At 46.7% G+C, this 17,838-nt stretch overlaps 1 protein-coding gene across 2 annotated transcripts in view; it reads left to right on the top strand.

Annotated features, from left to right (window-relative positions):
• Grik4 (glutamate ionotropic receptor kainate type subunit 4) overlaps positions 1 to 17,838 on the top strand; it is a 304,308-nt gene that overhangs the window by 259,723 nt on the left and 26,747 nt on the right. For both annotated transcript variants that reach the window (XM_026779045.1, XM_013346302.2), the window contains 2 exons: positions 845 to 958; positions 16,364 to 16,473. In XM_026779045.1, the coding sequence (XP_026634846.1) occupies positions 845 to 958; positions 16,364 to 16,473 (224 nt within the window). The remainder of the gene's footprint in view (positions 1 to 844; positions 959 to 16,363; positions 16,474 to 17,838) is intronic.

The raw sequence follows: 17,838 nt of genomic DNA, 5'->3' as shown, positions 1-17,838 counted from the left end.
ATATATACACGTGTATACACACACACACACAGCACACACACACACACACACACACATATATATATATATATATCCTGGATGTTGACCATAGCTCTTAACTATTCACTCTTAAATATTAAAATATAGATTATTATCACTTGCTATAAATACAGAATCTTATGTAAGACCACAAAGAATCTGACCCTGGGCTCTAGAAAGAGACTCGGGAGTTCACATTTTAATTGGTCCATTGAACGCTGCAGGTACTACAGGTAGATATAAGTGACCCCACACGCTATATTTTGAGCGTTATGTTAGAGAATTGCTGTGAAGTACTTAACACTCTCTTCCCTGTATTTCCTTGCTTTGTGGATGAGGCTGTGCAATTCTAGGTGAGCGCCGTGGCTGAGCTTGATCAGTTCTTGAGTTAGGCAGAGTGTGGGCTAGAACTGAGTCCTGTCTCTGGGCTTTTCCCCCAGCCCCAGGTACTGGACTGTAGACAATAGGAAAGGGCTTCTTTTCAACAGGATGGATTTCAATTAGATCCAAGGAAGAATTTCTGACAGAGAGGAACACTGAGAAAGCTTGCCCAGAAGGTCTCTTCTCCTGGAATGTTTAGAAATTGTTTCTGAGCGGCCTGATGGTGGTCCCTCTTGTTTGTAAATTACCTGTGTAGTCTGAGGGGTCTAACAGTAATTAGACTTGAGTCACGGCTTCAATCTAGGTCCTTCTGAGAGTGATGGTTTAGGTCTGGATTGAGCCAAGAAGCCTGACCAGAATAACATCTCCTCAGCAGGCACAGCCTGTGGCCGCTGGTCTCCTGTGTCCTACCTCCTCTGATGGTCTGTCTTCTGTGTCCTTTCAGAAAGCTGATCTGGCTGTGGCAGGCCTCACCATCACAGCTGAACGTGAGAAAGTGATTGATTTCTCGAAGCCATTCATGACGCTGGGAATTAGTATTCTTTACAGAGTTCATATGGTAAGAGACTTATTTTATAAGCATTTATGCCATTAAAGTTATTTGCATGCAAACACCGAGTTATATGGTAATAATGAATGACTCACAGAAATATTTGGATTTCGAGACTTAAATGCAAATGCACTGGGCTATTTTTTCCCCCTTCAGCTGCAGGATCTTACAAACAGGAGAAACGGGAAATTCGCACTTGGGAGCTTTCCAGCAAAGATGGCTTCTGTCTCTAAATAGGGATGCTGAGAGGGCCACTTGAGACACAGGGTGTCAGTGACTGGCCTCAGTCATGCTCTCCCAGGATGCAGGGACCAAACCTTAGATGCTCAGGGCTCCTCTGCCTCCAGGGTTCACTTTGTTCCCTCTGGGCAGCATGAGAGTGTGGGACTGTAGGCTGTGTCCTCTCTTGCTTTTCAGTGCTGTTTCTCGGTTCTTGTTTTTCAGAGATCTATTCCTGCCAATACTACTGGCTACCTACATTCCTTGTTTGTTTGCTTTTATTTTTTAAAGGATATTTTTTTTTTCTGGCTATGATAGCATCAAAATGAATACATAGGAACACAGCAGTAGTCAGCCAGAGATGGACATGCCATCTGAATGTCTTGCCTGGTGGAAAGAGCAGGAGTCACTCTGGTTGTGTGTCATCAATCAAACAGATCATCACCCTGGGGCCAGCCAATAATGGAAACTTTCCTTGCTTCCATTATTAGGCCGGAAGATTCTTCCTCTCCTCCTTCATCGAAACTACCTCCAGGTGTACAGCTGTCATAGGCTTCCCCTGTATTCTAGTCCCTTTCGTTGGCCATAATTTAACTGTCACACATGCTCCAGGATGTAACCTGACATCACAAGGCACGATGACAATGGCTCTCATTTATTGAGTACCTCTGTGTCCCAGACACTATCAGATGACTGTGAGGTGGCTTCTAGTTCAGGAGTGAATTAGGTCCCTATAAAATACACGCTGAAGTCCTAAACCCCAGGATCTGAACATGCAGGCTTTCTTGGAAACAGAGTCTTTTCCAATGCTATGAAGAGCTAAGATAAAGTCTAGCAGGAGAGACAACCAGAGGCCGCCCACACACTCTCCAAGTTTGGCTCTCTGCAGAGGGACCCCGTGCATTTTTGCCACTCCAGATTGGCTTACAGAGACACTGTCTTTGAAAGAAAAAAACAACAGTTTGCCAGTAGGCATATCCGCCCTAGATGCAAATCTGAATGCCCCTGGGAATCAATGAGGACCTGCATTTGGAGCTGTGGCCGGGCTCCTACAGGACAGAAATCACTGTATTGCGGAGCCCATCCAGAAGGCTTGACTTATCAGAGTTGTACAGTTTTCTGCTAGGCTACATGGTTGGGAAAGATGGCTAGAGCATCTAGAAGAGATTAGAGTCAAAATGTTAAGCTCTACAGACAGACACAGGGGCAGCAAGGAGTTTGTTACAGTTGGTGACACTGTGCCTTGGGGAGTAAGGAGGCTGTGACCCTCTGACCCCATGTCCTTCCTTGTCCTGTTGTGATGAAAATTTTTATTTACTGAGAGTCCCTATATTCCAGATATTTGTGGTTTAGCTGTGTGGTGTGGTCTAGTTTGCTATTGAATTGTGTCCTCTTCAAAGTACATGTTGAAGTCCTAATTCCGGAGACCCATGAACATAACCTCATTGGGAAATAGAGTTCTTGCCAGGGTTATAAAGAGGTAAGGGAAAGTCATGCTGGATTCAGATAGGTCCTTGTCCAATGACTAGCCAGCATCCTTGCCAAAAGAGGAGGGTTTGACTGGATGAAGTGGTGCATGTTTTAATTCCAGCAGTGGGAGAGGCAGAGACCTCTGTGAGTTCAAGCCTGGGCCTCTCTACCTAGCAAACTCCAGGCCAGTCAAACTTACATAGTGAGATCCTGTCTCAAAAACAATTTATTTAAAGGGAGCAGGCGATTTGGACACAGATGCATAGGGGAGAAAACCATGTGGAATCAAGCACAGAAACTGGAGGCATCTCCATGCCAACAGGCATCAGTCATCTCCAGCAACCACACAAGTTAGGAGAAACACAAACCCTCTCCTGGGGGTTTCTGAGAGAGCAGACTCTGCTGTCGCATCAATGGAGCTTCCATCCTCAAAATAACTTAGAGATGACACAATATGCTGGTTGTGGACTCTGTCTCGGCCATCCTGGAAAGCTAACACGGTTGTGCTCTGCTAATTTTAGGAATGAGGACGTGAGTATGATCAGTTTTAAAAGTAGGTCAAGGGCACATGCTAATAGCTCACACATGCTAATCACGTGTTAAAAAGCCAAAGCGCAAGGTCTGATTTCAGCCTTTGTATAACCAGCCTGTGTGGGCTTTGGTGACTTGTCCTGTAGACTGCACCCTCTCTTTCTCATTGGGTCCCCTGGATTGATCTCTAAGGGAAAACAGGTGGGTACTAACATCTCATCATACAGAGTAGGAGACCAAACTCACACATGAAGCTATCTCAAGGAAAAGCATTCCAGGTTGGGGTTCTTGACTTCCAGCAAGTCTCATATCTCCTCCAGATTTCTCTCTTCTTTCTCTCTAGAGCCCTGAAAGGGCTTCCCAAAGGAACGGAGACATACAGCTTTTCTCTGTACTACCTGCTCTGGCAAGCTGTAGAAACATAGTCAGGCTGTGGCCCTGATTTCCCAATCAATGCTAAGGAAACTAGAACCCTGGTGGTGACCTGCTGACCTATAGGCAGCCCTATGACTAGAAGCACCAAACCCCAGGTATTTGCACTCTCTGGTACTCACAGCTGAGCTGCCCAGCGTGGGGAACTGCAGTATTGAGCAGTAACTCTGTCCAGCACTGCACCCTAGTCATCAGCCCTGCGGGCTTCCTAAATGAGACTGTCAATCAAATATTTATTCTACCTACCTCAGAAACCTATGGCAGCGTTTGTCCCATGAATTACCTCCTGGGACATTCAGTTTTGTGTGCCAACTTGGAAGGCTACAGCTTCTCCATATGTGTGGTTCACCATCAGTCCAGGTGTTTCTGGAAAGATATTTTGGAGCTGTGGTGACATGTAATTAATTGACTAGAGTTCTCTGGCACTCCGACCTTTGCCTTTAAATCCATGCAGCCTCGCCCTATGTGTCTGTGTCCAAATTCTCCATTTTATAAGGATGCTCATCATTGGGACAGGTCTCATGTGAATCCAGTACAATTTTACCTTAACTCTCCATAGCATTGTCAAGGGCTCTATTTTTCAAATAAGGTTGCCCAATCATACATACAAGTCATGGGACTCAGGACTTCAACACATTTTGAGAGGAATGTGGGTCAACGGCAAGAATGTAATGAGGCTTTCTTAATTAGTTTAATGCTACAAGAGCAAGGTGGGGCTTTCTAAAGAAGGAATTCCTTGCCGGGCGGTGGTGGCGCACACCTTTAATCCCAGCACTCGGGAGGCAGAGGCAGGCGGATCTCTGTGAGTTCGAGACCAGCCTGGTCTACAAGAGCTAGTTCCAGGACAGGCTCCAAAGCCACAGAGAAACCCTGTCTCGAAAAACCAAAAAAAAAAAAAAGAAAAAAAGGAGGAATTCCGCTCCAGACAAGAGCAGAGATCTGCCTAAGATCCTAGCCTGTTGATCGTTTGGATTTACAAACTTCTAGAGTTACATAGTTAAATACAAGAGTCTCTCTCTTTCTCTCTCTCTGTATATATATATACATAAAATAGATATTCATATATATAATAGATAGGCAGTTGAATGACTAGGTAAATTGGTAGAGCAATCCATAGATAGATAAATAATAGTAGATTGATGATAGATAATAGGTAGATAAATAGATACATTCACATATATATATATGCATATATGTATGTGTGTGTGTGTGTGTGTAGGTAGATAGATAGGAAGGAGCAGAGAATTCTATATCTGAACCAGCAGGCAGCAGAAAGAGAGTGAAACACTGGACCTGGCTTGAGCATTTGAAACCCCAAAGCCCACCCCTAGTGACACATTTCCCCCAACAAGACCACACCTACTCCAACAAAGTCACACTTACTCCAATAAGACCACACCCACTCCAACAAGGCCACAACTCCTAATCCCTGTCAAGTAGTGCCACTCCCTAATGGCCAAGCATTCAAATATATGAGCCCATGGGGGCCATTCCTATTCAAACCACCACATAGATATACAGAAAATTGATAGATGATAGGTAGGTAGACAGACAGACAGACAGACAGATAGATGGTTGATGGGTGATATTATATGGTACAATATGGTTATAGAAATTTATAAATATGGATATACCTGTATCTTCCATTGTTACTGTTTCCCTGGAAAAGCCTGATTGACCAATACAGTCTCCCCTGCTAGGCCAGAATCTCTCCTCTCTCCAGCCCCACAGGGAGGGACCAGTGTGCCACCCAGCTGCTCAGAACTAATTTATATTGGGGCTGAACTCAGTGAAAAATGAGTTCTGGCATGAACAACTTACACTGAGCAGACCTGACAGTTTATGCATTTATTCAACAAATATTTACCAAGCGCATTCTGTGTGTGAGGCGCTATGCTTAGAAAGTACCAGAAACTCGATGGGTGAGAGAACATTCCTGAATTGGCTGAAGCAGAGGAGACCTGGTAAGCGTGTGTGTGCAGTGAGCACAGCTGTATGAGGGCTGTGCAGGCAGAGTCGACTCCCAGAACCCCATATAAACCTGCACAGGGAAGCCTTGTCTTCACAATGAAAGTACCAATGGAGCGAGATTAAAGATAAATAATTGGTGTTTACTGATTTGTGAATTTTCTCTGATTGATGGTTATCTTTGAACAAAAATATGGCTAGTGTGTTCTCATTTATAATGTATAAGGACCTAAAATCTCTTCTTTCTCATGTTTATAAGGTCACCTGACTAATGAGTAATTGTTACCAAAAGGTGAGCATCTGGCAGCAATCAAATCTGCGTGTGTGAAAGTAGATGTAATTAAGTCAGCACAAAGGCCCAATCAAGAATTGTTTTTATTCATTTGTTTATTTTTAATACAAACGCATTAAATTTGTATGTATCCATGGGCTGTCATGGAATGCCTCATGACATGTGTCCATTGTATAGTGTGATCTCAGCTAAGCACAATTGCAGAAGCCTCCAGAGAGTGGGCAAATGGCTCAGTGAGTACTGTGTTTGGAGTGTAAGCCTCAGGGCCTGAGTTCGGATCCCCCCACACCCGTGTAAAAACCAGGTGCAGTGGTGTCACCTTTGGGGCCTTGAATAAGAATGCTCCCCATAGGCTTGTATATTTGAATGCTTAGTCACCAGGGAGTGGGACTGTTTGAGAAAGATTAGGTGGTGTGTTGGAAGAGGTGTATCACTGGGCTTCGAGGTAAAAGTGTCTCTTCACAACAATAGAACAGTGGCTGGACGGCATCTTAGTCCCAGTGCCATGGAGGTGGAAACAGGTAGACAATGGGCACATTAGCTAGCTGGTCTAGCTGAAACAACGAGCTCCAGGGCCAATGAGAGACTCTAGCCCCAAAGCAAAGTGCAATGTGATTAAAGCAGGCACCCAACAGCAACATCTGGCCTCCATGTACACACACACACACACACACACACACACACTACACATTATACACACACATTACACACACACATTGCACATACATATTCACACACATATACTACACACACATACACACATTATATATACATATTCACACACCACTGTGCACACATACACACATTACACATACATATTCGTACACAATACACACACACATTACACCACACAGTACACATGCACACTGCACACACATTACTCATACACAAGCACACACATTAAACATACATATTCACATACACATGCTACACACACACACATTGCACACACATTACACATACACACACAGCCTACAGAATAATAAGTTCCAGATAGCATGTTTCTGAAGCTTAAAGATTATCAGAAACGGTTTGTGAATTTCCAACACTTCCAATTGTTTTGAATATAGGTTATTAAATATTGATTATGGGATATTTTCCTTATTCCTAATAACACAGCATAATCTTTTTCTGTTCAGCTATCTCTAAGACCAGAATAAGAGGGTACCCTGCTAATTGACAAGCCAGCCAAAGAGTGTGGCTTTGGCAAGTTTACTGTTGGCACACTGAACCCCTTGAAACTCTTCATTCCTAGCACCCAAGTCACCATTGGCTCCTGAAGTTTCTGGAACCTCTCCATCACCTTGACGAAACCCTCTGTCTATGTCTCCTCCCCACATCCTTGCATCATGCCCTAGATAATGCCACTCTCACGCTGGACCCCTTCTCTCCAGCCCATATATCCACACATGGCTACCCTCCTTCACCTGGATGGATAATAGGCGATCCAAACAGCATCACAAACTGTCCAGGACAAGAAAGGCTGCGTTTCACTAGAATGAACTTCAGTTGGGTTTCAGGAAGAATTTCCTGGCAGAGAAGAACACTGAGGAAGCCTGCCCAGAGGGTCTGATCCTCTGGGATATTTGGAGACCGTATTGGAATAGTCTGATTCAGCAAACTGGTTCTTCTTCCTCTGTCCCGTCTCAGATAATAGCGCTTCCATTCAGTGACTTGAGATGACCCTCTCTGCTTGCCCCTAAACAGTTCTCAAACTCCAGTAACCTCCATCTCTTCTGCTTCTCTCTAACCTCAGCTGCTGTCACTACCGTAGCTTAGCTTCTTCTCAGTGGGTGGGAAAGTGTCTCTTATTCTCTTACTGCTCCTAGCCAAGGGCTGTAATCAGCATCGGCATTCCCTAAGAAGTGATGCTGAAAATCGTGCACTCAAGCCTGGTTGCCTGCAGCTCATGCTGAAACCGACAGTTAATAGCTGTGTGTGTGTGCGTGTGCGCACACGCGCGCACACACACACACACACACACACACACACACACACACACACACACCCCTCGGTGTCTTCCTCTGTAGAAATGAGTTGTTGCGTAGATTAGATGAGAACCCATGTGCAGCACTCTTAGCGCCCTGCCTGCCACATGTGCAAGGAAGTGGTCACTATTCTGTGTAGCAAATGCAGGGGAATGCCCCTCACTGTGTTCCAGCCCTCATTCTACAGCTGGAGAGTTGCTTGCTCGATTGTTTTACTAATTTACTCATATCCACTTCCTCGCATGGTTGACTGTTACAATCGTCCCCTCACCTCCGCATCTAGGTTCACACTTATCCTCGCCTCAACCACCGAACCAAACCATCACTGCTCTTCCAGATCCAGCACGAATGTCAGATGGTCTCCCCTACCCTCCTTCTCTCCTTCTCTCGGCTGCTGCCATCTATTATATACTTTCTTTCATGGTGCCTTCAGGTATTCTTTCCCGTCTCTTCTTAATCAGACCCCAGTACGGAGCACGTTAAAGGAAAGCTTCTGTGTTTGCCAGACTAGAATTTTAGGATATGACTTTTGATTTCTAAAATGTGACTGTTCTAAACACATAGCATTACTTGATAGTCATGAAAAGAAAAATGGGGAGGAGAGAGGGAAGAATGAAGGCCATATCCAGTGACCTTGTGGTCAGTGAGCACTGTCTTCTCAGGACAACACTGAGCCCCCGAAACCCCAATGTGTGCTAGGGAGGTTCAGTATGCCAGACCAAAGAATGCATAACCTACTAGACTTATTTTTATTTCTTTTTTTTCCCTAAATCCTAGTTGGCTTTAAGAATAGAAACCAAGTAAAGGCAGATATATTTCATGCAGCCCAGATACATGAACCACCCGGGCAGAGCTGTACCTGCCATCTGAATTTATTGTTCTTTCCCCCAGTGTCCACACACCCTACTCACAACACAGCATCTGTATTAGTTACTTTTCCTCCTGCTGTGACCGAGTCCCTGGCAAAGCAACTAAGGATGGAGACAGGCTTCTTCTGGATTATGGTTTGGGAGTCCAGTCCATAACAGCAGGGAGGGCCTGCCGGCAGAAATGCGAGGTCACTCATCACATCACACCACAGGCAGGAAGCAGAGAGACCGACTGGTAGCCTTCCTTTTGTTTTGGCTTTCATGAAGTCTAAGACTCCAGCCCATGAGCTAGTGCTGCCCGCATTCAGGGTAGGGCTTTCCCCTCAGCAAAACTTCTCTAGAAAGGTCTTCACCAGCACCTGCAGAGGTGTGTTTCCTAGGGGGATTCCAAATCTAACCCAGTTGCTGATGGAGAGTCACAATCACTGTCACCATCACCACATCCACCTAAGAAAGTGCCCAGGACCGGATGTGATGCTAAGCCACGAACGCATGGCTGGGCTGTTAGAGTCTGAAGTGGCCCTGATGCTTCGAAGATGGTAGTCAAGCGATAGGATCTGGATGGAGTTAAAGGCTTGTGAGTCCCCTGGCAAATTAGCTCATTTCTTTTTAATGAGAAGTTCAATGTTTAGTCTAGCAGTCTATCTCCAAGGGGATTGTGTTTTCAAGAGTTTTAAGGTATTCCTGTGCACTGTGAGTTCCCAACTATGTGTGGATAGAGGAGAGAAAAGCCTGGGGAAGAAAACCATATTTGACAGAGTATATCTTGTGGCTCTCTCTCTGTTTCCTCCTGCTGCACCGATTTGCCTCACGATGCTTTTGCTTAGACTAATATTAAAGTAAGTGTGTATTCCTTGAGCACTCCCTATCTAGGTATTATTGGAATGTGCCAGAACCCAACCTGGGATTCAACATTTGGCCCATTTAACCCCCAAATGGGTAAATCTCATTTAAGTAATTTCATGTTGGCTTCTTCGGGGAGCTTGGATTGATGTCGAAGATGTAGCATGTTGACACACAGCTCTTGGTTTATGAGACACTTCTGCACAGGCTCTGGTGGAGCGCAGTAGTGCCAGGGAATAGGTGGGGCGATGCTTACTGCATGGAGCAGGAGGTGAAAGCCTGGAAATCTGGATGTGAGCGCTGCAGCAGGCACTGAAGCCAGGTTTCCCGTCTCCAGGTTCCAGATACTTCCAATTACTTGTCTCACGCTATAGTATGGATATTCCTCCCACTGTCAAGGAAATGCATTGATTAGAGGATTGTTTTAAGTCTTTTCCTATCTGTGAAATCCACAGTGACACAGAAGGTCTCCAGCCAGCCCTAGTGCCTGAGATGCCCTAGAACATGTGACCATTCCCTCTCTCCTGCTGGCTCCCGCCTTACGTGAACAAATAGGAAAGTTCCATGGTCTGTTCTTTTTCCTTCTTTTGCTCTCAGCTAGAGTATTTTCTTTTAAGAAAGCATAGAGAGAGAGAGAGGTAATCAGATGGTGATTTGAATGGGAATGCTTATATGTTTAAATGTATGGGTCCTCAGATAGTAGAACTGTTTGGGAAGGATTAGTGGCTGTGGCCTTGTTGGAGGCGATGTGTCACTAGAGGTGAACCTTTAGGTTTCAAAAGCCCACACAGGTATAGTCTCTCTCTCTCTCTCTTTCTCTCTCTCTCTCTCTCTCTCTCTCTCTCTCTCTCCCGCTTATGGATCAGGATCTAAAGCTCCTAGCTAGTGTTCCAGCACTATGGCTTACCAAATGCCACCATGCTCCTCACCAGCATGAACTTTGAAGCTGTATTCAAGTCCCCAGCTAAATGCTTTTGTGTGTGTGTGTGTGTGTGTGTGTGTGTGGTTTTTCGAGACAGGGTTTCTCTGTAGCTTTGGTGCCTGTCCTGGAACTAGCTCTTGTAGCCCAGGCTGGCCTCGAACTCACAGAGATCCGCCTGCCTCTGCCTCCCGAGTGCTGGGATTTTTAAAATGAGAGTTCCCTTGGTTGTGGTGTCTCTTCACAGCAATAGAACAGTAACTAAGACAGACAGTGATTCAAAAGCGAGAGAGAAATGAATGCCAACAACAGGCTAATGCCTGGCATTTGCTGGGTATGTTATCTATTTTTTTAGGATGGTCCATTTCATCTCAGAAAGGCTGTCCAGGAACATGGAAGAGAGTGCTAAGCCAGTTAGTGAGTCACTTGTAGCTTAATATTCTGTTCTCCAGAGGTCAAAAAATGAATCATGTTCAAGTCTTTATAGCTAAGTAACTTGAGAGCATGGCCCATCAATAGAAACACGGAGCCCTGGAGAGATAGCCTTCTAGGCACTGGGTAGATATCGAGTGCCGCTCCCTCCAGCAGCCCAGGTGGCATATCAGCACTGTTTACTAATGGTCGCACTCATCCTTCATGTGGATCATGGTGCTTTGCTTTTATGGAAGAAAAAAAAAAAAGACACCTAGAGATGTTGAGTGGCTTGCCTAGGACTGACCACTCAGTGAGTCAAGGTTAATGCTAGGATGGGAACCTGGGTGTCCACAAGGCAGTGAAGTCTCCAAACAACAACATAAGAATAGATGTGCTAGTGTGTGGGATGCATCAACAACCAACATTCAAGATGTTTTGTGTGGAATGGAGGTGCTGTTTGCTTGCTGACTTTTTCCTCCTGGGCTCACTAGCTAAACTAAACTAGCAAGACACAGATCAAAGATGTGAGCTTTTGCAATCATGTAACCTCCTCTGCCTCTCCCAGGCTGAGTAATTTTTTCCCCTTCTCAACCTTAGAGGATGTTTTACTGATCACTGACCATTCCTGGAAGTTGGCTGTCTAACAAGAAACAGCTCTGTAAGCTGGCATTTAGTTCTGTAGACACTCAAAAGTACAGAGATGTGACAACCCTTTTGTCGCTGACATGTTGGAAGGACGGGACACAGGGAAGGAGGAGAGTTGTTGTCACTGGTGTGATGTGCATGGAAATGGTGGCGGAGCACACTGCCCTTCCACAGATCCAAGAGCAGCTGCTGCACGTGTCAGCTTCATTCTTCAGGACACTCCTTTGGGAAAGCTGAGGTGGAACAGAGTTCTCAGGATTTCCCAGGCATAATGCCACATGGCTGGAATCCCAGCACTCAAGAGGCAGAAACCAGAGGGTCTTAAGTTTGATGTTAGCCTAAGCAACACAGTGAGTTCAAGTCCAGTTATGCTGCTTGTCTCAGTTAACAACTACAACAACAAACAGAACCCCTGGTTCCTAAGATGCCTCCTTTCAGGATGAATGCCGAGGGTTGCCCTAGCTGCTTCCCTGGAGAGCCCTTCTGATTCTTGTGCTATAATCCTAAGGAACTTGAAGAATTAGGAAAAGTAGCTGAGGTTCTTCTCTCTCAAATATCTTCATCCTGTGTCATCATGGACCAGAAAGTAGTATTTCTACTCTCCTAGGGGAAGGGGAAGGTATCAGTGTAAAAGGAAGTCCCCTTTTCCTTTCATTCTTTTCTACCATTAGATAGAGAGAAGTGTTATGTGGACACACACACACACACACACACACACTCCTTACCATATCTTCAGCCCTCAAGACAACCCCACAAAGACAAATTTATTATTACCTCCAAGTTCCAAGGAGTAAGCAGAAACCCAGAGGTTAAGCAGCTTGCCCAGCATTGTTGAGCATGTAACTAGCTAGAACACCAGTGTAAACCCTGGTGCTCTGGCTCCAGAGTCGGCACTTTCGTTTACCTCCCATCCTGCATTACCAGGCTCTGGTGTCCCCTGCATTTGGCTCCAGACTTTGGGAAGGAGATTGGTTTCTTTCTATAGTATCATTTCCCAACACATAGAACTCTTAGTAAATTAACAGATGCTGAAAAATAAATGGCTCAGTGGTTAAGAGCACTTCCTGCTCTTCCAAAAATCCTGAGTTCAATTCCCAGTCACCACATGGTGGTTCACAACCATCTGTAATGAGATCTGGTGTCCTCTTGAGGAAGAGACCTGGTCAGTCATCCTCATCAACTTAAACCATGAAACTCAATATGGACAAGCTCAATAGAACCACCATATACAGGCTACCCATGCATGCTTCAACATTGCCGGGGCATACATTTCAAAATTCAGAAATTTGACCTATTTCACATGGGAAGATCCATTGCCGTGATGCAATTCAAACAACCTCCCCAAACCAGGACCGTGGGATAGTTGGTGATCAATCTTTTAGGGCTTTCTCATCACCAAAGAGCAACAAGCATGCAAAATTAGTTTGAAGCATGGGCCAAAAGCCAAGGCATCTGCTTCTCATCTTCAGTTCCATCAGTAGGACTTGGCCTGTCCTTGACCTCTGAGACATAGATCTATGTCTATGTCTATATAGAGAGAGATAGATACATAAAGCACCACTTACCTGCATTCAGAATGGATGCATTCACCAAAAGAAACCAGCCTCACTTGCAGTCAGCAGTTATATTGATTGTATAAATCAATACAAATGCCTATAAAACAACAGTCACAATAAATGATGATGGTAATAGATAAATAACATTTATGAGTATTTTAAATGGGTAGTAGGAGCGAGTAAATCGGGATTCTCTTGGCATTGGGTAGAAAGCCTGGGATTAATTGGGGAGTTTATTGGAGCAAGCTGCAAAAATTAAAGTATCGAGCAAGACAGACTTGGTACAGCTGCCTGAGAATGGAGCGCTACAGCATGCCCATGGCACAGCGCGATGGGTGAGTATCGGGGAAATTGAAGCCATCACCAGTGATTTGAGTGAGGCTCTTAGCTTCCCTGGGTCTTAGCTCTTCCATCTGTCAGAGTGGAAAATGGGGTACTGAAATCAAGAGAACACAGCGAGGTGTCGAGTGTTTCCGGAAGAAGAGTTGTCGCCGTCACACGTCCTTTGGGTTTAGGAAAAGCCTATGGTGTGTGACCACAATTTGTTCCAAGTCCCAGTAGCTAGGGTGTTCCTTGAGAAGGAAGCAATCTCACACATGCGCACAGGGGAAGCAGTTGGCATTTGGAATCTTGCAAGAAACATCCTTCTTTTGCCGCCATTTCAGCAGTGTGGCTCCATCTAAACCCAGACCCAGATCTCAAATGACGGCCCAGGCCTTGCTATTCTGGTTGGTGTCAGTCAATCACTTGGTGGAATCAGATATTGCCTTGCCAGCGTGACTGAGAGCTTTCTGGTGAGGCCATGTTTACGTCTTGTTTCTTGTTTGTGTGATATCCTACACCTTATAACCCAAGTCTCTGGCAGTGTTTCTCATGGCCCTGCATCATTTCTTATCGCCCCTAACCAAATATGGCAGCTCTAAATAGTGCTGCCGCCTTCCTCGGGATGGCTCCTTGTGATAGAATCAGGTATAGATTTCTAACGCGGAGCATCTGACGGGGTTTCAGAAAGCAGCAATAAAAGATTTTTCCCCCCTCACCTGGCTGTCTCTCTGTTGAAAGACACAGAGCGACACCGTCCTGACATGTCCCATAGAATTCACACACGTTTATCCAGAGGCAGTCTGGAATCAAGAGGGACCCGAGTGTGGACCGAGCTAGTGATTACTGCAGTAGAAGCATAGGCAGGCTGGTCCCCTTTGAGTCCTTCATCATCCGTGTGATGTCTTCACGCTCCGTGTCTTTCTGTGTCTGCCACTGGCTTCTCGGGCAGGGAATGAGACAGTCAGTGGAATGAGCAAGCAGGGACCCAGACTCCGCTGCCCTGGAATCCTTGTTTCTTGTAAGAGGATTTATGTCATGATGGGACCAAACACTCTCACATGCTCTGCTCTTTATCCTGTCTTCCTCCTGTTGCTCCCTTCCCTCAGTCACTGGCTCATTTCCCCAATCAGCCTGATCAAGTGTGTATATCAGCATTTGTGTGCTGGTAGGTGGTGAGCCATTGCCGTCCCCTCGGTATCCCCTCTGAGATGTAGTTCCCCAGGGGAAAAGGGAAATTCTTCCCTGGGGAATTGAGGCTGTCCCTCCTGGTTCTCTGGAAGGGAATGGGAAGTCACCCAGAAAAGCTGGCGTCATCAGGGAATAGGGCTAGGCAGGCTCCATGGAATCACTCACAACCGCCTCTCTCGCTGCCACACAGAAGGCTGTGGGGACAGACACTGTTACTGGGAGCTGCTCAGGTCCTGTGCCTAGTGCCCACTGAGACTGGCTGAGTCAGGATTGGCATAGGTGGTTTTCAGTTGTTTCCCTGGGACCCCCAAGTAAATATGACACACCTGGATGCTGGATGCAGCTAGTCACTGGCATTCCGACTGATACGCCCTTAAGTGTGAAGCCAGGACTTTTCATCGAACGGCTGAAGGTAATGCTGGCTTCTAGTTCCATCCACAGACTTCCTTGATTGCCGAGATCATAAAACCACAGCATCTCTATTGTGAATGGCCTTTAGACAGTGGCTTTGTAGTCAATAGAAGAAGCAAAGCTAACCTGGGAACGGGGTTGGAGAGAGCGCACGTCATCGGCAGCCGCCACTGCTCAGCTCCCGGAGCTGTCAGATTATCTAGAGCAGTGGTTCTCGGCCTTCCTAACACTGCGACCCTTTAATATAGTTCCCTTGTGGCAGTGACCCCAGTGTAAAATTATTTTCATTGCTACTTCATAACTAATTTTGCTGCTGTCGTGAATTGTAATGTAAATATCTGTGTTTTCTGGTGGTCTCAGGTGACCCCTGTGAAAGAGGGTCAGTACACAGAAGGGTCGTGACCCCACAGGTTGAGAACCACTGATCTAGGGTGTTCATTTCCTTTAGAAAGCTAGGAAGGTAGATGTGTATGTGAAATCTGTTTGCCCTTTGATGCTGACAGCTAGTGGAGAATAGAGCCATGAAGCGAGCCTGTGGCTTCGTGTGGTTCATGGGCCTTTGCAGAGTGGGTTTGATCTGGTCCAGCTCCAACTGAGGGGCTGGAAGAGTCAGGGACTTGCCCAGGGCACAGAGCTGAAAATGCAGCAGACCGCCATGACACTGTCTTTCACGTTCTGTTCTGCTTTCCTGTGAGACGTGGTGGGAACTTGGCATCTAGTTCCTGTCCTGGCTCCAGTCTCTGGAGTAGTATACGCGGTGTAAGCGGACGACGGGAAGGCGACTTTGAGTGAGAGGACCCATCTCCAAGTCTTCCTTTACCGCCGTGTGACTTCGGGTGCATCTCCTGGGCTTTGAGTTCTTCACTCGTCAAATGAACCCGCAGGACTGTGTCAAAATTTGCACTCGAGTTCCCACTGCCCGTGAGAACACTGTGCAGAGCAGAAAGCCAAGGGAGCCTGCTGCATTAACGGTCTCGGGAGAAAAGATACAGACGTTAAAGTGATGTGCTGAGGCCAGGCCCTGGCGCAGCAACAGCTCCTCAGCTCATCCATACCACCCCAAGAATACAAGGCAGTGGGGCACAGCCGTTAAGTGTTGTTAGGTTTGGACAGTACGAACTCCCCTTCATCCCAGAAACAGACACGCCCACATCGCTCTTTAGTTTCATCTGTGAGATCCGGTGGATAGTCCCTGCTCCACCTTCATCCCTGGTGTCCTTTAGAATCACCCGGAGTCGGAAGAAACAAAAGAGTGTCGGGCCAGACCAGTGCTCATGTCCTGCCCTGGCCAGTGCCATTTTGACTGACTGTGTATAGTGAATCTTGCTTCCGTTTCCATTTCCAGGGACGCAGACCGGGCTATTTCTCCTTTCTGGACCCCTTCTCTCCAGGAGTCTGGCTCTTCATGCTTCTGGCTTACTTGGCTGTCAGCTGTGTCCTCTTCCTGGTGGCTCGGTACTCTTCCCTTCCCTTCCCTGTCCTCACACCGCCACCTCGTGTCCACTCTGGGAACTGCATGGGGGCGGGGGTGGGAGGAGGAGAGGATGATTTAGAAGACTTTGGAGCCAAACAGAGCCCAGAGAGGGACTGGGGGCTTGAAATGCTCTCTGCCCAGCTGTCAACCTCAAACTACCCATCCATCTGTCCATGTGTTCGTCCCCTACCATGCACAGTGCAGACAGGTTTGCTCGTCTGGATTTGCGTCTGTATTCTGGCCTCCTGCATCCTCCTCGCCAACCCCCCAATTTGGGTAGGAGCCTTGGGAAAGAGAGGAGAGCGAGGGGGTGACAGGAAGATGACTCTAATTAAGGGCAGTGCATTTGGCTACCCTGGCATCTATCCTTGCCAGGATCTGCCATAAAGTGCTGAAAGACAAGAAATGGAGCGGGCAAATCCAGACAGAGGGAGCGAGGAAAGGGGGACCAGAGGCCGCAGTGACACAGGCCAGGGGGAATGTTGCCTCTGTAGAGGCTGGCTCTGCTTCTGAAAACACAGCTGTCTCGTTGAACAAGAACCACAGAGGGTAGCAGGCATCCAGAGGGAGCATTTGTGTGCAGTATTGGGTTGGGAGAGATGGTCAGGATCGGGGCTAGGGAGAATTCGCTTTCCCCTGTCCCCAGAGGCCAGGCACTGTTTCTAGCCATATGGAAGAACTCCAGGGTATCCCTAGGCTGTAAATTCCCAAAAATATACATAGAGGGGGCTGTTTTCCCCTGAACTAAGGTAGCTTGGGCTTCAGGACAGTCCGTTTTCACCCACTAAAGTCCCTACCACCTGCTCAACCCTCCGTTCACCATAGACTCTTGTACAGGGATGGAGAACAGCTCAGACTAGAAACCTTACGGAGACCTTGTTGCGAGCAACTTCTCTTTGTCTCCTTTGGCCTGCACTCTGTTTCTATGAGGCGGACTCCCCGAGGTTGTGTTCCTTTTATGCATTGGGGAACCCATGCTCTTTCAGCAACGGAAGTGTGCTGAGGCTCATGGGTCCCCAGTGTGCCTCTTCTCATCGTGATCAAAGACAAAACCAAGAAACTCACCCAGGACCCACAAGATCCATCCCAACAGTAGCGAATGGCCTTCGCAAGCACCTAGTAGTCTTCAAAGACACCGAGTTTGCTCCTTGTCTGCCACCCACCCCGCTTGGCCCCATAGGCATTGCCACTGTCAAGTATCTGTTGTCAGCGACAGCTGGCGAGGCGCGGGAGCTCGCATTCTGTCTGACACTTCCGCTCTCCACTTCGCAGTGCTGTCTGCTGCAGTGTTTAGGAAGCTGCTGGGAGATCCAGGCTCCTCTACTCTGAGCTTCTCTTTGGCCCCC

The sequence above is a fragment of the Microtus ochrogaster genome, chromosome 5 (genome assembly GCF_000317375.1).
Source record: "Microtus ochrogaster isolate Prairie Vole_2 chromosome 5, MicOch1.0, whole genome shotgun sequence".
Classification (NCBI taxonomy): domain Eukaryota; kingdom Metazoa; phylum Chordata; class Mammalia; order Rodentia; family Cricetidae; genus Microtus; species Microtus ochrogaster.
This window is presented reverse-complemented; position numbering and strand designations above follow the sequence as displayed.